The sequence below is a fragment of the Acomys russatus genome, chromosome 17 (genome assembly GCF_903995435.1).
Source record: "Acomys russatus chromosome 17, mAcoRus1.1, whole genome shotgun sequence".
Classification (NCBI taxonomy): domain Eukaryota; kingdom Metazoa; phylum Chordata; class Mammalia; order Rodentia; family Muridae; genus Acomys; species Acomys russatus.
In genome coordinates, this window is record NC_067153.1 from 51296737 (window position 1) to 51311981 (window position 15245).

The 15245-nt window shown below is 47.8% G+C and overlaps 1 protein-coding gene across 1 annotated transcript in view; it reads right to left on the bottom strand.

The window, feature by feature from the left end:
• Ttll8 (tubulin tyrosine ligase like 8) overlaps positions 1–15245 on the bottom strand; it is a 45002-nt gene that overhangs the window by 14266 nt on the left and 15491 nt on the right. Inside the window, 6 exon segments of the mRNA XM_051159420.1 lie at positions 7780–7908; positions 8512–8626; positions 8862–8990; positions 10221–10294; positions 10830–10953; positions 14196–14287. Coding sequence (XP_051015377.1) covers positions 7780–7908; positions 8512–8626; positions 8862–8990; positions 10221–10294; positions 10830–10953; positions 14196–14287 — 663 coding nt within the window.

The following is a 15245-nucleotide window of genomic DNA, read 5'->3' on the forward strand; positions in this document are numbered from 1 at the left end:
CTAGACACAGGTGAAGACGGAATGAGCCAGGGGATGAGAAGGAGCCAGAAGACTACAACAGATTGTCAGCGTTAGTCGGAGGCCGAGCAGAGCAACTCAGTGAGAGCTGAGAGAAGCCAGATGGAATCAGTCAGCCTGGAGAGGAGTTTGAGCCAGAATAGCTGAGAAGAACCAACCAGAGTTAAGAAAAAGCTAGAAAGGGTGAGCTTTTTCAGCAGTAAGTTTCAGAGGCTGAAAGCATTCTAAACCTAGGTTAGATTGTATGGAGGCTAGAAGCTTCCAGGATAAGGTCTAGGTTAGCAGACAGAGAGGTAAGCCTCCAAGACAATTATACCAGATGAATAAAAGTTACTTTAACAACAGTATTTCTGAATTGTCATAAAAAGCATGCTTTCTGATCAAATTCCCTGTACTCTGTGTTTCTCTGACACCTGTGAGCACTTGGAGCTGCCCTGAGTGCCAATTCTTATCACTACAGAGCTCCCTGGACCACACAGGGGGCATTGGTAGGTCCTGGCACCTGAACCCTTACACAGTATCTTATCTCTCTCAACCTCGTGACTCAGTGACTCAGGACCACTGTTGAGTGAAAGTGAACTTCAAGTGGCCTCAAGAATATGGCCAGTAGGCTGACACTCCTCCTTGGCCAGCTGCGGAGTTTCTGTGGGTTTCCCAGGGAGCTGGCAGGGCTGCAGCACAGACAGGAGACAGCTGGGGGCTTCAAGCACAGTGTTGGTAGAGGCATGGCACTAAGGAGTGGTGTGATGGGCACAAGCTCACGGAACATGCTGCAAAGCAAGAGTGCTACATTTAGGTGGCAGTTGCAGACAGTACAACAGGCATGGGACATTCACAGAACAAAACCATTTTTTTAAAAAATGAATGTGGCACGTCTGGCTTCAACACGTGAGAATTCTTAAGTAAAAAAAAAAAAATTGATCTGAACAACCAACTCCTATCCTCCAAAGAAGCGAAGTAAAAGACAAAACCAATTCCCCCAAAATTGGAGAGGGAGGGAGGGAGGGAGAGAGAGAGAGAGAGAGAGAGAGAGAGAGAGGGAGAGAGAGAATGAATCATAACTCACTGGCGTGGAAGCCTTCGTGGGATGAATGGCAGCAGAAAAACGTGGCTGTGGAAGTGAACTCTGACAGCAGTGCCACAGAAGATGGAAAAGGAGAGGAGGGAAACAATGGAAACATAAAGAGCAGCAGACAGAGAGAAAACAGTAACAGCGGAGGGGCTACATGGACAATCACCTCCAATACCAATGGCTGTTGGTTAACCTGGAGCTACTATGTGTTCAGCTATTAAATGCTTGCCCTCTAAGATCCTTACTGGCCTATGAGCAAATTCTCATGCATAAACCCTGCCTCCCAAATTATCCCTGATTAGATAATAAAAGTTTTTGGCAGTCTACAGCCGGGCAGAGAGAGAAGTGGGAGGGAGGAAGGACTACCCGGGAGAGAGAAAGGAACTCTGGGAAGAAAAAAGAGGGAATCCCTTTCACCAGGAGACGTTAGAGGAGACATTGGCTGGATGGGGCTAGGTGGTCGGGTTAACTTAGATGAGCTAGTCGAGAGTCTGCCTAGCTAAGGCCTGTGCTTTGAAATATTAAAAGGTCTTGGTGTCGTTATGGCTGAAGGGCCCCCAGGATCTCACAACAATACCCAGGGTTTATATAGTGGCCCACACACACCCGATAAGACACAGATTTACATAGTAGATCAAATAAGACACAAACTATTTTCTCTAAGAAACTTGCATTAAATACAAAGCTACCTTAGACTAAAAGTAAAGAGATTGAGCAGGACGTGGTGGTGCACACCTTTAATCCCAGCACCCAGGAGGTAGAGGCAGGTGAATCTCTGTGAGTTCAAGGCTAGCCTGGTCTACAAAGCCAAGGCTATACAGAAAAACCCGGTCTAAAAAAAAAAAAAAAAGGACAAACTGAAATATATTCATCATAGAAGATTTCAACCCCCCTATATCAGAAATGGGCAGGTTCGGATGGGCCTGAGTCTCAGGCCCGCCATCTAAGCTGTACCAGAGTCTGAGGTAGACTGACCACAGATTAAGACTTACCTGGTTTACACAGTGAGCTCAAGACCAGCCTAAGTAACTGTGACCCTGTCTCAAAATTTAACAAGGGGTGGGCTATGAGTAGTAAGCCCAGTATGTGTGAAGCCCTGGGTTTAATCCACAGTACAACAGAGAAAAGGAAGGAGAGAGAAGGAACAAATGGTTAGAACCAGGTGAGTTCAAGACTTGCCTGGGAAGGGAGGGAGGGAGGGAGCAGCAAGCAGAACATTGCTAAAGACAGCGGGATGCAACAGCACCAGCTATCAACTGGATGTAACAGCAGCATATACATGCTACTGCAGTCCCTAACAGCTGCATATACATGCTACTGCAGTCCCTAACAGCTGCATATACATGCTACTGCAGTCCCTAACAGAAGCCTATACATGCTACTGCAGTCCCTAACAGCTGCATATACATGCTACTGCATTCCCTAACAGCAGCCTATACATGCTACTGCAGTCCCTAACAGCTGCATATACATGCTACTGCAGTCCCTAACAGCTGCATATACATGCTACTGCAGTCCCTAACAGCTGCATATACATGCTACTGCAGTCCCTAACAGCTGCATATACATGCTACTGCAGTCCCTAACAGCAGCCTATACATGCTACTGCATTCCCTAACAGCTGCATATACATGCTACTGCATTCCCTAACAGCTGCATATACATGCTACTGCATTCCCTAACAGCTGCATATACATGCTACTGCATTCCCTAACAGCTGCATATACATGCTACTGCATTCCCTAACAGCTGCATATACATGCTACTGCATTCCCTAGCAGCAGCCTATACATGCTACTGCATTCCCTAACAGCTGCATATACATGCTACTGCATTCCCTAACAGCTGCATATACATGCTACTGCATTCCCTAGCAGCAGCCTATACATGCTACTGCATTCCCTAACAGCTGCATATACATGCTACTGCATTCCCTAACAGCTGCATATACATGCTACTGCATTCCCTAACAGAAGCATATACATGCTACTGCAGTCCCTAACAGCAGCATATACAGGGTCCTCAAGAGAGAGCTCAGCCAGGCGGTGGTGGGGCATGCACACCTTTAATCCCAGCACTCGGGAGGCAGGGGCAGATGGATCGCTGTGAGTTCGAGGCCATCCTGGTCTACAAAGTGACTCCAGGGCAGCCAAGGCTACACAGAGAAACCTTGTCTTGAAAAACAAAACAAAACACAACAAACAAATAAACAAACAAACAATGGAATCACAACTTACAAAGTTTGTGGGATGGCACCATAGTAGGACTTAGAATATTTAAATCAATGATTTCTTATAAAATTAGTGATTTAGCTAGAAAGTGAGAAAAAGAAAAGAAAATTAAACCCAAAGTAAATGGAAGAAATTAATAAAAATTAGGGTAGAAAGTGAAAACAGTAAACAATAGAAGAAAAAAAAAAAACTAATGAGTCCTAAATCTAGTTTTGGGTTTTTAAATTTTCTTTTGTTTTTCCAGTTAGGTTTCTCTGTGTAACCCTGGCTGTCCTGGAATTAAGTCTGTAGACCAGGCTAGCCTAGAACTCACAGTGATCTATCTGCCTCTGCCTTTGCCTCTGCCTCCCGGAGTGCTGGGATTACAGGTGTGAGCCACTCTAAATCTAGATTTTCGAAAAGAACAATACAATAAATTAAGCCCTAGCCAGGTTAAGAAAAAGAGAGAAGAGCCAGGTGCAGCGGCACATGCCTGTAATGCCAGCACTAGGGAGGCAGAGGCAGGTGGATTGCTGTGAGTTCAAGGCCAGGCTGGTCTACAAAGCAAGTCCAGGACAGCCAAGCTACACACAGAAACCCTGTCAAGAGAAGAAACAAATTACTAATGCTGGAAGCGAGAGAAGGGACATCATTATAGGTCCCCTCTTACCACTGATTTTTTTTCAGCAAGTAAAGTAGCCTAACAAGTGCAATAAGACAAGAGGAAGAAATAAAAGGTACAAAGCTGTCTTTTCTAACAGATCATATGATTGCCTTTGTAGAAAAACACAAAAGATTCAACAGAGTCCTGGAAGTGTAAGTGGCTGCAATATGTCACTTTCCTTTTAACAATTCCATTTATATTATATGATTTTGTTCTGTTCTGTTTGTTTGTTTGTTTTTGAGATAGGGCTTCTCTGTGTAGCTCTGGCTGTCCTGGAACTTGTTCTGTAAACCAGGCTGGTCTCAAACTCAGAGATCTACCTGCCTCTGCCTCCTGAGTGCTGGGATTAAAGATGTACACCACCACTGACAGTCTGAAAATATCTTTTTTGTTTTGTTTTGTTTTTTGAGACAGGGTTTCTCTGTGTAATAGCCCTGGCTGTCCTGGAACTCTCTTTGTAGACCAGGTTGGCCTTGAACTCACAGCAATCCATTCTCCCGCCTCTGCCTCCTGAACGTTAGGATTAAAGGTGTGAGCCACCACGCCAGACCAAAATATAATTCTTAAGCAAAAATAACAAAATAAGCATAGATAGGGGGATGGAGTTCAAACTCTGATAACAGATACTGATAACAGAAAGCTATTCCATGTAAACAAATGTGGAAATCCCGTGTGAAAGCGTCCATTCTCCCCAACCTGCTCTAAGCATGGCCAAAGTCACAGAAAGATGAGAATGTCAGCAAGTGGGTCCTAAAGTCTAAGACCAGAACCACTCATTATGCACCAAAGGAGAACAAGGTGGGGGCATCCAGGACTTACCTCTGCAGTGGTTAAGATGGTACAATTTGCCCGGCGGTGGTGGCACACGTCTTTAATCCCGGCACTCGGAGGCAGAGGCAGGTGGATTCCTGTGAGTTCGAGGCCAGCCTGGTCTACAGTGTGAGTCCAGGACAGACAAGGCTACACAGAGAAACCCTGTCTTGAAAAACAAAACAACAACAACAACAACAACAAAAAAGGCAGTACAATTTGTCATAAGAACGCATAGGTTATGGATACAGAACCTTTCCCCAAAGACACACACACACACACACACAGATCTGGTCAACTTGTATGTTACAAATGAACAAATAAAACATTGCAGTAAAGATATCTTCTCAGATAATGGTGCTAGATACCAGTGCTGGGAAAGTGTATGTAGTGATAGATGATGCTGGGAAAATGGCTTAGTGGTTTGGGGTCTGGACTGCTCTTGAAGAGGACCAGTGTTTAGCATCCAGAACCTGTGTCAGGAGGTTCACAACTGTGTGTAACACCAGCTTCAAATGAGAGCAGCACTTGTGGTCTCTGTGGGTACCTGCACCCTCGTATACACACACACACACACACACACACACACACACACACACACACACACACACACACACACACCATTAAAACACAGATCTGGACACAGAGCTCAACCTCAAAAAAGTGAATTCCAGCTGGGCGTGGTGGCACACACCTTTAATCCCAGCACTTGGGAGGCAGAGGCAGGTGGATCTTTGTGAGTTCAAGGCCAGCCTGGTCTACAAGTGAGTACAGGAGAGCCAAGGCTATACAGAGAAACCCTGTCTGGAAAAACCAAGGAAAGAAAAAAAAAGTGAATTCTAAAGGGATAATATATGTACACGCAAGATGAGAAGACACAAGACTCTTTGACGAAACATCTAGAGATTTCCATTGACTACTTTCAGATACACCGCTGAAGGCTTGGTCCGGAAAGAAATGGCTGATGACCTCGCTTCATCAAACTCTAAAATTGAAAGTATCTGCTGTATGAAAGTCATCTTCAATGGAATGAGGAAACAAGCCAAAGACGGGGTGGCGATATCCGCACATATCCCACAGAGAAACACTACCAAAGTCTGCAAAGAACTCCTGAAACTTAGTAAGAAAATGGAGCAGCCGAATTCAGGAAGCAGACACATCACAAGAGAAGATGTACAGCTGACTGATGACATAGGAAAAGATGCTTGATATCACGTCACTAGTGAGCTACAAACGACAACAGTGTGACACTCCTACAGACCTAGACAAGGCTCAAAACCCAGAACACTGGCACCTTGGGATTTGTCCTGGAAAAAAATGTGCTGATGACTTGATGCGCTATTGTTGTAACATCCAGCAACCATGCTCTTTTATAATTTATTCAAACAAATTGAAGTATTATTTCAATGCCTGTGAAAGCTTGGACATAGAGGTCTGTAACCGTTTTACCCATGATAAAAATCCTTCAGTGCCCGGGCGGTGGTGGCACATACACTTTTAATCCCAGCATTTGGGAGGCAGAGGCAGGCGAATCACTGTGAGTTCAAGGCCAGCCTGGTCTACAAAGCGATTCTAGGACAGCCAATGCTACACAGAGAAATCCTGTCTTGAAAAAGAAAAAAAAAAAAAAAAGAAAGAAACCAAGAAGAGACTTGATACCCTATGAGAATATATAGGGGGAGGTGATCCCCCTCAGGAACAGTCATAGGGCAGGGAAATAATGGGAAAATGGGGGGGGGGGGAGGAATGGGAGGATACAAGGGATGGGATAAACATTGAGATGTAACAAGAATAAATTAATAAAAAAAAAAATTAAAAAAAAAAAAAAAAGAAAAAAAAGAAAGAAAGCAAGCAAAAAAAGAAAAGAAAGCCGGGCGTGGTGGCGCACGCCTTTAATCCCAGCACTCGGGAGGCAGAGGCAGGCGGATTGCTGTGAGTTCGAGGCCAGCCTGGTCTACAGAGTGAGTCCAGGATGGCCAAGGCTACACACAGAGAAACCCTGTCTCGAAAAACCAAAAAAAAAAAAAAAAAAAAAAAAAAAAAAAAAAGAAAAGAAAGAAAAAGAAAGGCCTTCAGTGGGTGAATGGATAAATAGTCTGGCATGTCGGTACCTTGAACTATGGAGCCCTGATCATAAAGCAGCAAGCGTGGATGAAACTCGAAAGCCTTTGCTAAGCTCACCAGTGTGAATAGGCTGCACACTGTGAGGTCTCCACTGTAGAGATCCTGAAAAGGCTAGGACCACGGAGACAAGGAAAAGGGCCGGGAGCTGCAGGAATGACCTCAGCTAACTAAGCATATGCAGCCAGGGCTCCTTAGTCACATGTATTGACTGTCCCTACCTGGACAGTGCAGCTGTAACCAACCCCCATCCATGCCGCAAAAGCCTCCACCCACAGCCTGAAGCTGCCTTATTAACAAGTTATTTCTCAAATACATCCTTTAAAAAATTTTAACACACCAAAGTTTACTTTCCAATAGTTTAAACAAATGTACCTCTGGAGTGGGGACATTGACAGTAGGGTACATAGGGACCAGGATGGATAGGAAACCAATGTACCTTTTGCTCAATTTTGCTGTTAGCCTAAAACTGTTCTAAAAACAAAACAACAACAACATTAAAAAAAAAAAAAAAACCAAAAAATCTCCTTAAACCCAGATGTCTGCTTGTGTGCCTACATCACACAGAACTGCCACTACTGTGGTCCTCTTCTGGGGACCATATGAAGGGTCACAGCAGTGGCCCCTGCCTAGATAGTGCAGCTGGGGCACAGGATTTAGCATGATCACAGGACAAGGGTGCCTGGTACTGATATGCTGTGCAAATAGGATGACCTAGGTCTCAGCCTACAGTCAAAACAAAAGACAGGCTGTGAGAATCAGAGATGAACCGGAAGCATTGCTATCTCCTCCCACAAAGCCCGTCCATCAGCCATGGAGACTCCGCCTCACCAGCTAAAGACCTTTGCCGTTGACCAGAGACTCCACGCCCCATAGGTGCGTACCTTTCTTGGGGCTGGGGTCACCATTCTTGGCCTCCTCTTTCTTATTCTTGCTCTTGACTTTGCTGTAGTAATTCTGTTGGTTGACTACCCACTTGAGGATGCTGGAAGCCACCGTGCGCCGAAAATCATCTGGAAGAAAGGCAAGGCCTCGCTCGCACTGCCCACCCAGAGCAGAGTGGCCGCAGAGCACGCCACATGGGCCTCCCTCCTCACACCCAGTCCTGTCAGCTCTTCCTTCCAGCCAAGGTTCTCTTCCCCCTTCTCCTCTGTTTTCTGTTGCCACTACCCCACAGCCCCTCAGAGACCTGAGGGACATTCCCAGTAGTCCCCTTGATACAGTGTCAGGATCATCTGAGGAATCTAAGGGGTCTCTCTGGGCATCCTGGACCATCTAGAGTGGAGCCCTCCTCCACTGAGGGGTCTTACTTGCACTCACCCAGCACATAAGCATAGCGGCACAGCTGTGCATCTTGCAGGCCTAAGCTCCGGGTGAGCCCAGGCTCTGAGCAGCAGCTTCTCCACAGAGATTGGAAAGTAGGTGGTGCTGCTCTGAGCCAGTGCTGCTGGAGGCCTCACACTTAGCTCTAGAGCTTCTGTCAGATTCAGGTATCTCCTCCCATACTATCAACGTTGCCTGTGGAAGTTTCTGGCCTGGCCCTTACTAAGTGGGCCAGAGACGGTAGTCCTTTTCCCAGGGAAGTGTGGTGCCTCAGAAGGTCACTAGTCACTCACCCAAGAATTCCTGCTTCTCGCTCTCAGTGCAGAGGCCATAGCAACGTGGAAAGAAGGTGTTGGGGTTGGCCTGGACGTACCAAGGCAGACTCCTCATGTTCAGACACAGTCCAATCTCCAGAGAGAGAGAGCAGTGCATTGGGGACCTCAGTGAACAGCCTCACCGGGGACCCATGTTTGAGAGAGAGGAGTGGGGGGAGGGGAATGAGGTGCAAGTGGGCATGCACGTGGGACAGGAAGTGGTGGGTGTCTTGGGGAGGAGCCTGTATCACAGACCAATCCCTGTGGCTCTCCTGGCTGTAGATGGCCCACCCACTCAGCCTGAGCCCCAGGCCCCCCCATCAAGCCACCTTGGTAGTGAATGATGCCGTCTTCCCATAGTGGTTCAGCATCTGGTCACAGGTCAGGCTATGGTAGTCCACAACGTCCCTTTTGATAGTCCAGAGGAGGTATGGCATCTCGTTCTTTACCAACCTGGACTGGCAAGAAGAGCCGTCTATCAACAACCAGCACTCAAGGAGGGCTCTGCTTCTTTGGGAGGCTGGGGCACGGCTGAGGGTTGGGAGTGGGTCAGAAGCTCGGCCAATACTGTGACGGCTAACGGCTGTATGCTCCATCTTAGCTGAGGTGACATGACTCCTGAGGGCCACCCATGTTGGTACGGGGACAAACTCCAACCACAAGGGGTGTCTGATGCCCAGAAGCCAGCTGCTTTTCTCAACTTGAGGCTGAAGGTGAATTTGAACTCTTCCTACCCTGGTATCTATGTGGGGCTTAGACATGTGCTATCTGCTGATTAGAGGTGACTGTGGTGTTCTTAGACCCAGGAGTATGGTCCAGAGGAAGCTTTCTCCCAGAACCCCTAGGAGGCAGCTTTTCTCCACTGTACAGAGCCGGGGAAGGGCTCAGGATCTGGTATTCACAGAAGAATAAACTAGTTTAAGTGTACAGCTGGCTATAAAAATGGGATTAACTCCATAAAGCTAATATCCTTACAATCACCTGCAAGCTTTTTTTAAAAAAAGATTTATTTATTATGTATACAGCATGCATCAGATCACATTATAGATGGTTGTGAGCCACCGTGTGTGGTTGCTGGGAATTGAACTCAAGACCTCTGGAAGAGCAGTCAGTGCTCTTAACCGCTGAGCCATCTCTCCAGGCCCACCTGCAAGCTATTTTATTATTATTATTTTTTTTAGCACTGATTTATGATATCTTATACACAGACATTCTGTTTATCTGATCTTTTAAATTACATGTACGGCAAAAACTTCCACTCCATGGCTAACATTTTTTTTTCCTCTTTATAGAAGATGTAGGAGAGTTTCAGAAGACCCAGGCTAGAGGTGTCTGGAGTACAACGGCTGCATTACCAGAGACCCCATCTACTCACTGGTCAGGCCCTTTCTACCTCCATCTTATAAGTGTATGCCCCACCCCAGCCCCCACCACTAAGTTGTGGGGGCTGAGTCCTCCCACATCTATTGTCTGTAGAGGAAATGCCCCCATGGCCTTGCCCACAGGCCACAGGACTTCATGGTCCACAGTCTCATAAGCCTTCACTCATGTTAGTCAGTGTGGGTTGCAGGCTACAAGGAAGCCAGATTCCCCAGGGCTCATGTCCCCATATGGAGTCTCACTTCTGCCCAGGATGCTGTGCCTTACAAAGGCCCTGCTCTACCCGGGTACCAGGCCACGGGGCCTACCATCACATCGTGGATATCGTCTAATCTCTCCAGGGCGATTTCTTGATTTTCTTTGGTCTCAGCGCCTTTATTATCTGCAAACAAAACAGGAGGAAGACGTTGATGCCACTTGTCTACTAAAAGCTCCAGGTGAGGCTTCCTCTGGGGCACCAGGCTTTCTTTGAGGGCTATGCTGTGGAGGCCATATATGCCCGTTTCCCCCAGAATCTTGCATAGCATCCCGCGTAGGTTGTGCTAGGTCAGGACTGAAGGGGGTACTGGAGGCCAGATGACCCTCAGGGTGGGAGACAGTAGAGACTGGGGCATGAGTCTAGGGAGGACCAGTCTGAACTCTGGGGACCTGAGGAATGGCCCTGGTGGGGGGATGGACCTGGAGAAAGAATGGCTAGGGCTGGGTGTGGTCATGGGGACACCAAAAAGTGACTGGTACCATGGTAGGAGTGCAGCCACTTGGGATGTGTGGGGTTGGGAGGGTGGTGGATACAATGCAGACAGATGCCAGTGGATAGGTAGGGACACCACACCTAGGATGGCTGACTTTTTGGGCCATACATCAACAATCCTACATGGGATGAGGCGAGTCTGACAGTCCACCCCTGTGCCCTTTACCTTCGCCTTCAACATTCTGAAGGACTTTGGGCAAGAATTGGAACTTCTTCTCAACCCAGCCCTTTCTTCGCAGTGCGGCCCGGATGACAGGGTAGTGTCCATAGATGGAGAAAATCTTCTTTTCCTGAAAACAGCTATGTTTTAACTGACACACTCAACAACAAGGGGATTGAGGTGAGTCTGGTCTAGGACAGACCACACTACACCATGGGAGAATGACACTCTGGCCAGAGAGCACAGGAGTGTCTTCAGTATGCAAAAAGAATGTGTGGCCAGGCGTGGTGGCGCATGCCTTTAATCCCAGCACTCGAGAGGCAGAGGCAGGTGGATCTCTTGTGAGTTCGAGGCCAGCCTGGTCTACAAAGCCAGTGCAGGACAGCCAAGGCTAACACAGAGAATCCTGTCTTGAAAAACCAAAAAAAAGAAAAAAAAGAAGCCGGGCGTGGTGGCGCACGCCTTTAATCCCAGCACTCGGGAGGCAGAGGCAGGAGGATTGCTGTGAGTTCAAGGCCACCCTGGTCTACAAAGCAAGTCCAGGACAGTCAAGGCTACACAGAGAAACCCTGTCTTGAAAAACTAAAAAAAAAGGAAAGAAAAGAAAAGAAAGGGTGTGTGTGTGCGCTTACATATGTGTGGGAGCTTCAAAGACACCCCACAGTTGCTGCACATGTATGTTAATTGTCAGGTCTGGATTACAGAGGCAATCACCTTTACACACCTATTCACATACTTGGGCATACATTGTAGAAAGCTGGCACTTCCTGTCAGCTGTCATGGTGGCCCCCATTCAGGATTTCTGGACTTGGAACACAGGTGGGATACAGAGCTAAGCAAGCCTACGGGTCTAGAGAATAAGACTCCCAGGATGGCCCTCTTTTATGGAAAAGTGAGTGTTCTGGCTAGTTTTATGTCAACTTGACACAAGCTAGAGTCATTTGGGCAGACGAACCTCAGTTGTGGAAACCCCTCCAACGGATTGGCCTTCGGGCAAGCCCATGGGGGCATTTCCTTGGTTGACAATAGATGAAGGAGGTTCCAGCCCACTGTGGGTGGTGCCACCCCTGGACAGGCAGTCCTTCCAAGTTGTATAAGAAAGCAGGCTGAGCAAAGCACAGGAGCAAGCCATTGAGTAGCAAGCCTCTTTCGGGACCTCTCTCCAGGTTCCTGCCTTCAGTTCCTGCCCTGACTTAGCTAGTTGGTGGAATATAAGCCTGTTGTAGCACAAAATAAACTTTTTCTTCTCCAAGTTGTTTTTAGTCATGGTGTCTTTAACACAGTAAAAGCACCACCAAGACAAGAGAGCGTGTTTCATGTTTCTAAGACTTATGGGTGGGGCTGGAGAGATGGCTCAGCAGTTAAGAGCACTGACCGCTCCTCCAGAGGTCCTGAGTTCAATTCTCAGCAACCACATGGTGGCTCACAACCATCTATAATGTGATCTGATACCCTCCTCTGGCCTGCAGGTGTACATGCAGGCAGAGCTCTGTATACATAATAATAAATAAATAAATCTATAATAATAATAATTAAAAAAAGAAGAGCTCTGGGTGCCTGCATTCAGAATGACAGAAAGGGCCAGGGCCAGCCCAGAAGCCCTGGGTCACCACTGGGAGACGGCTGGCTTCGTGTGGATGAGAAGGTAGGTGGCAGCTGGTGGGAGAAAGAAACTGTCCACCTCAGTCTATCCAGCTGAGAGAAAGTCAGGGAAGGTACGGTCATTGATAGGCCTTGATCATCGCATGTCCCCAAAGGCCTTGTGTGCTCGTGGCATAGTCACCAGCATGGGGGTTGAGTGGGGACATGCCCTAGGAAGGGTAAATGTGAGCTAGCTCTCACACAGTGAGCAGGTAGTTAGGAGCTCTCACACAGTGAGCAGGTAGTTAGGGTTAGCCAGGTCCCTTTCTCCCTCTGATCTTCCCTCCTACACGCCTACAACGATGTCACCTGCCACTGTGTGACACAGCCAAGTGGGCTGAGCTGCTCAAGCTCTGGTTTTTAGCCTTTAAAACTGAGGGACAAATAAACCTCTTTTCTTCTTGTTTTGTTTTGTTTTTGTTGTTTCTCGAGACAGGGTCTCTCTGTGTAGCCTTGGCTGTCCTAGACTCGCTTTGTAGACCAGGCTGTCCTCGAACTCGCAGCGATCCACCTGCCTCTGCCTCCCAGGTGCTTGGATTAAAGGCATGCGCTACCATGCCAGGCTTAAACTTCTTTTCTTAATGAAATACGAAGCCTCTGGTGTTTTATGTAGCCACAGCAGGGGTGGGGGTGGGGTAGGGTGAGGGAGGGAAGGGGAAGCTGATATTTATGTGGGCACCAAGCCACCTGCTAGGTGAAAGCAGTGACATGGCTTGTACTCAGTCACTAGTGGGGTCAGGGAAGGGCAGGGTCAGCTGGGATCAGGCAGGAGGAGTGTCTCAGCGCCACTGGAGTCCTGCAGCAGACATACAGACCCAATGGGCCATGCATGCAGGACACCCTCCCAGGACTCTAACCAGCAAGGTGACAGGACATCATACCACAATCACTGTCATCATCCTACAAACATGATAACGGTGGAGATGTCATTGAGGTCCTGACTCAGTGGACTCTGATGGATGAACAGTGAATCTCCCGGGGTTCTCACCTCAGCAGGGTGTCCCTAACAGAGACTTGAACCACAAATGCCTATAAAAGCTTCCTCTGACTCCCAAACAACTGGAGGCAGATACACACCCAGGAAGTGAGCGATGGTTAGCCTGACACTGGACCTGAGTGAGATCTTTGTCAGCCACCAAACCGCCACCACAGCCCAGACTCTGTCACTGAGACACAAACAGATAACCTGAACTCAGACCTTATCACAGGGACCCAAGATAGAAACTCGAACTAAGCCCAGATCCCACTACAGGGACATGAACAGAGAGATAAGCTGAGCCCAGTTCCCAGCACAGAGATGCCAGACAGAGACACTGCAGTGCTGTTTTCTATAGATAAATTTGTGTTGCTAGGCAACAGAGATGCCTAACCTTGTCCCACTGGAAGATCTGACCCTACCCAGGAGAATACTCAGAAGATGCCTGGAGCTAAGTTCTGGTACCCGCAGGAGATATGTGGGACAGGTGGCCCTGCCAAACTGCCTTTTGGTGGGGAAGTCATATGGATGTCCACCACCAACAATATGGCTGTATAAGTTCACAGGGCGCAGGGAGGTGATGGCTGCCAGCAAGGGTTACACAGGAGACTCAGACAAAGTCAAAAATGATAATGGTACCATCTCACAGAGGAGGAAGTCATCTAGTCAGGCCAATACCCAGATGAAATCCCAAAATAATTTCCATTAAAAAAAAAATTAGTACACCCACCCTTGAGTCCCCAAAACACATTTACCTTGATGGCCTTTTCTGTTAACTGTCTTGCTATTTTGTATTTGTCTAATTTGGGGGAACAAGACAAATCTTGGGGGATTCCTTGTTTTAAATCTGCAAAAGAGAAACAGACATCAAGTCAGAGGAAAGGGCCAGTGGCTCAGAACAGTCACTCCACCCTGACAGCAGACACACAGAGGAAGGACTCATCTCTACCTGCCTCTGCCCACTAGGTTCCCCGTCCCTGTAGTTCTCAGCTTTCTTTTGTTTCTTTTGAGTCTTCAACACCCCTCCCCACAGCTGCTTTCCTTCTCTCTGCCTGCCTGCCCCAGGCCACTCAGGCATTAGGTAGTGTTTGTTTTTGAGACAGAGTCTATAGCACTGGCCATCCTGGAAGTCACTATGTAGACTAGGCTAAGCTCAACCTCACAGAGATGCACCTGCCTCTGCCTCCCAAGTGCTGGGACTAAAGGTATGACATATATATCCTGGCTGGCCTGGAACCCACTATGTAGGCCAGACTGGCTTTGAACTCATATAGACCCACCTGCCTCTGTCCTGGGTTGTCTTGATCCTTAGTCCCAGTACTTGGGAGGCAGAGGCAGATGCATCAGAAGGTTCCATGCCTGGCCTGAATTTGATAGTCTTGGTCCTCTCTGTAATGCCTCTAATGTGTGGAGAGAGAATGTTTGGACCCCCCATTATCTCCACCCACACCCAAGGCTTTTATTCAGTGGCTATCTTCTCCCCTGCCTGGAGGAAGTCCCCCGAGGTCTCTTCTCTTCTCGATGGCTCTCCCTGACACCAGCTTCTCTCTTGGCAACCTTTTGATACCAATTGTCCCCGTAGGCACACACAAACACTGAGTGTCCAAGGCCTCCCTAGTCTTTTGTCCCCTCTCTCCAATATCTGCTGGGTTTCCATAGGCCATGCCTGTAGTGTACCCCACGTCGTCCCTCCAGGCAGCACAGGCCTCTGGATAACCAGCGTTCCCTTTTCACACCCCTCACAATTTCCCCTTCTCTCTCCAAGCCCTAAACATGAAGTCTTCACAGCCACGGCTTCCCTGAAG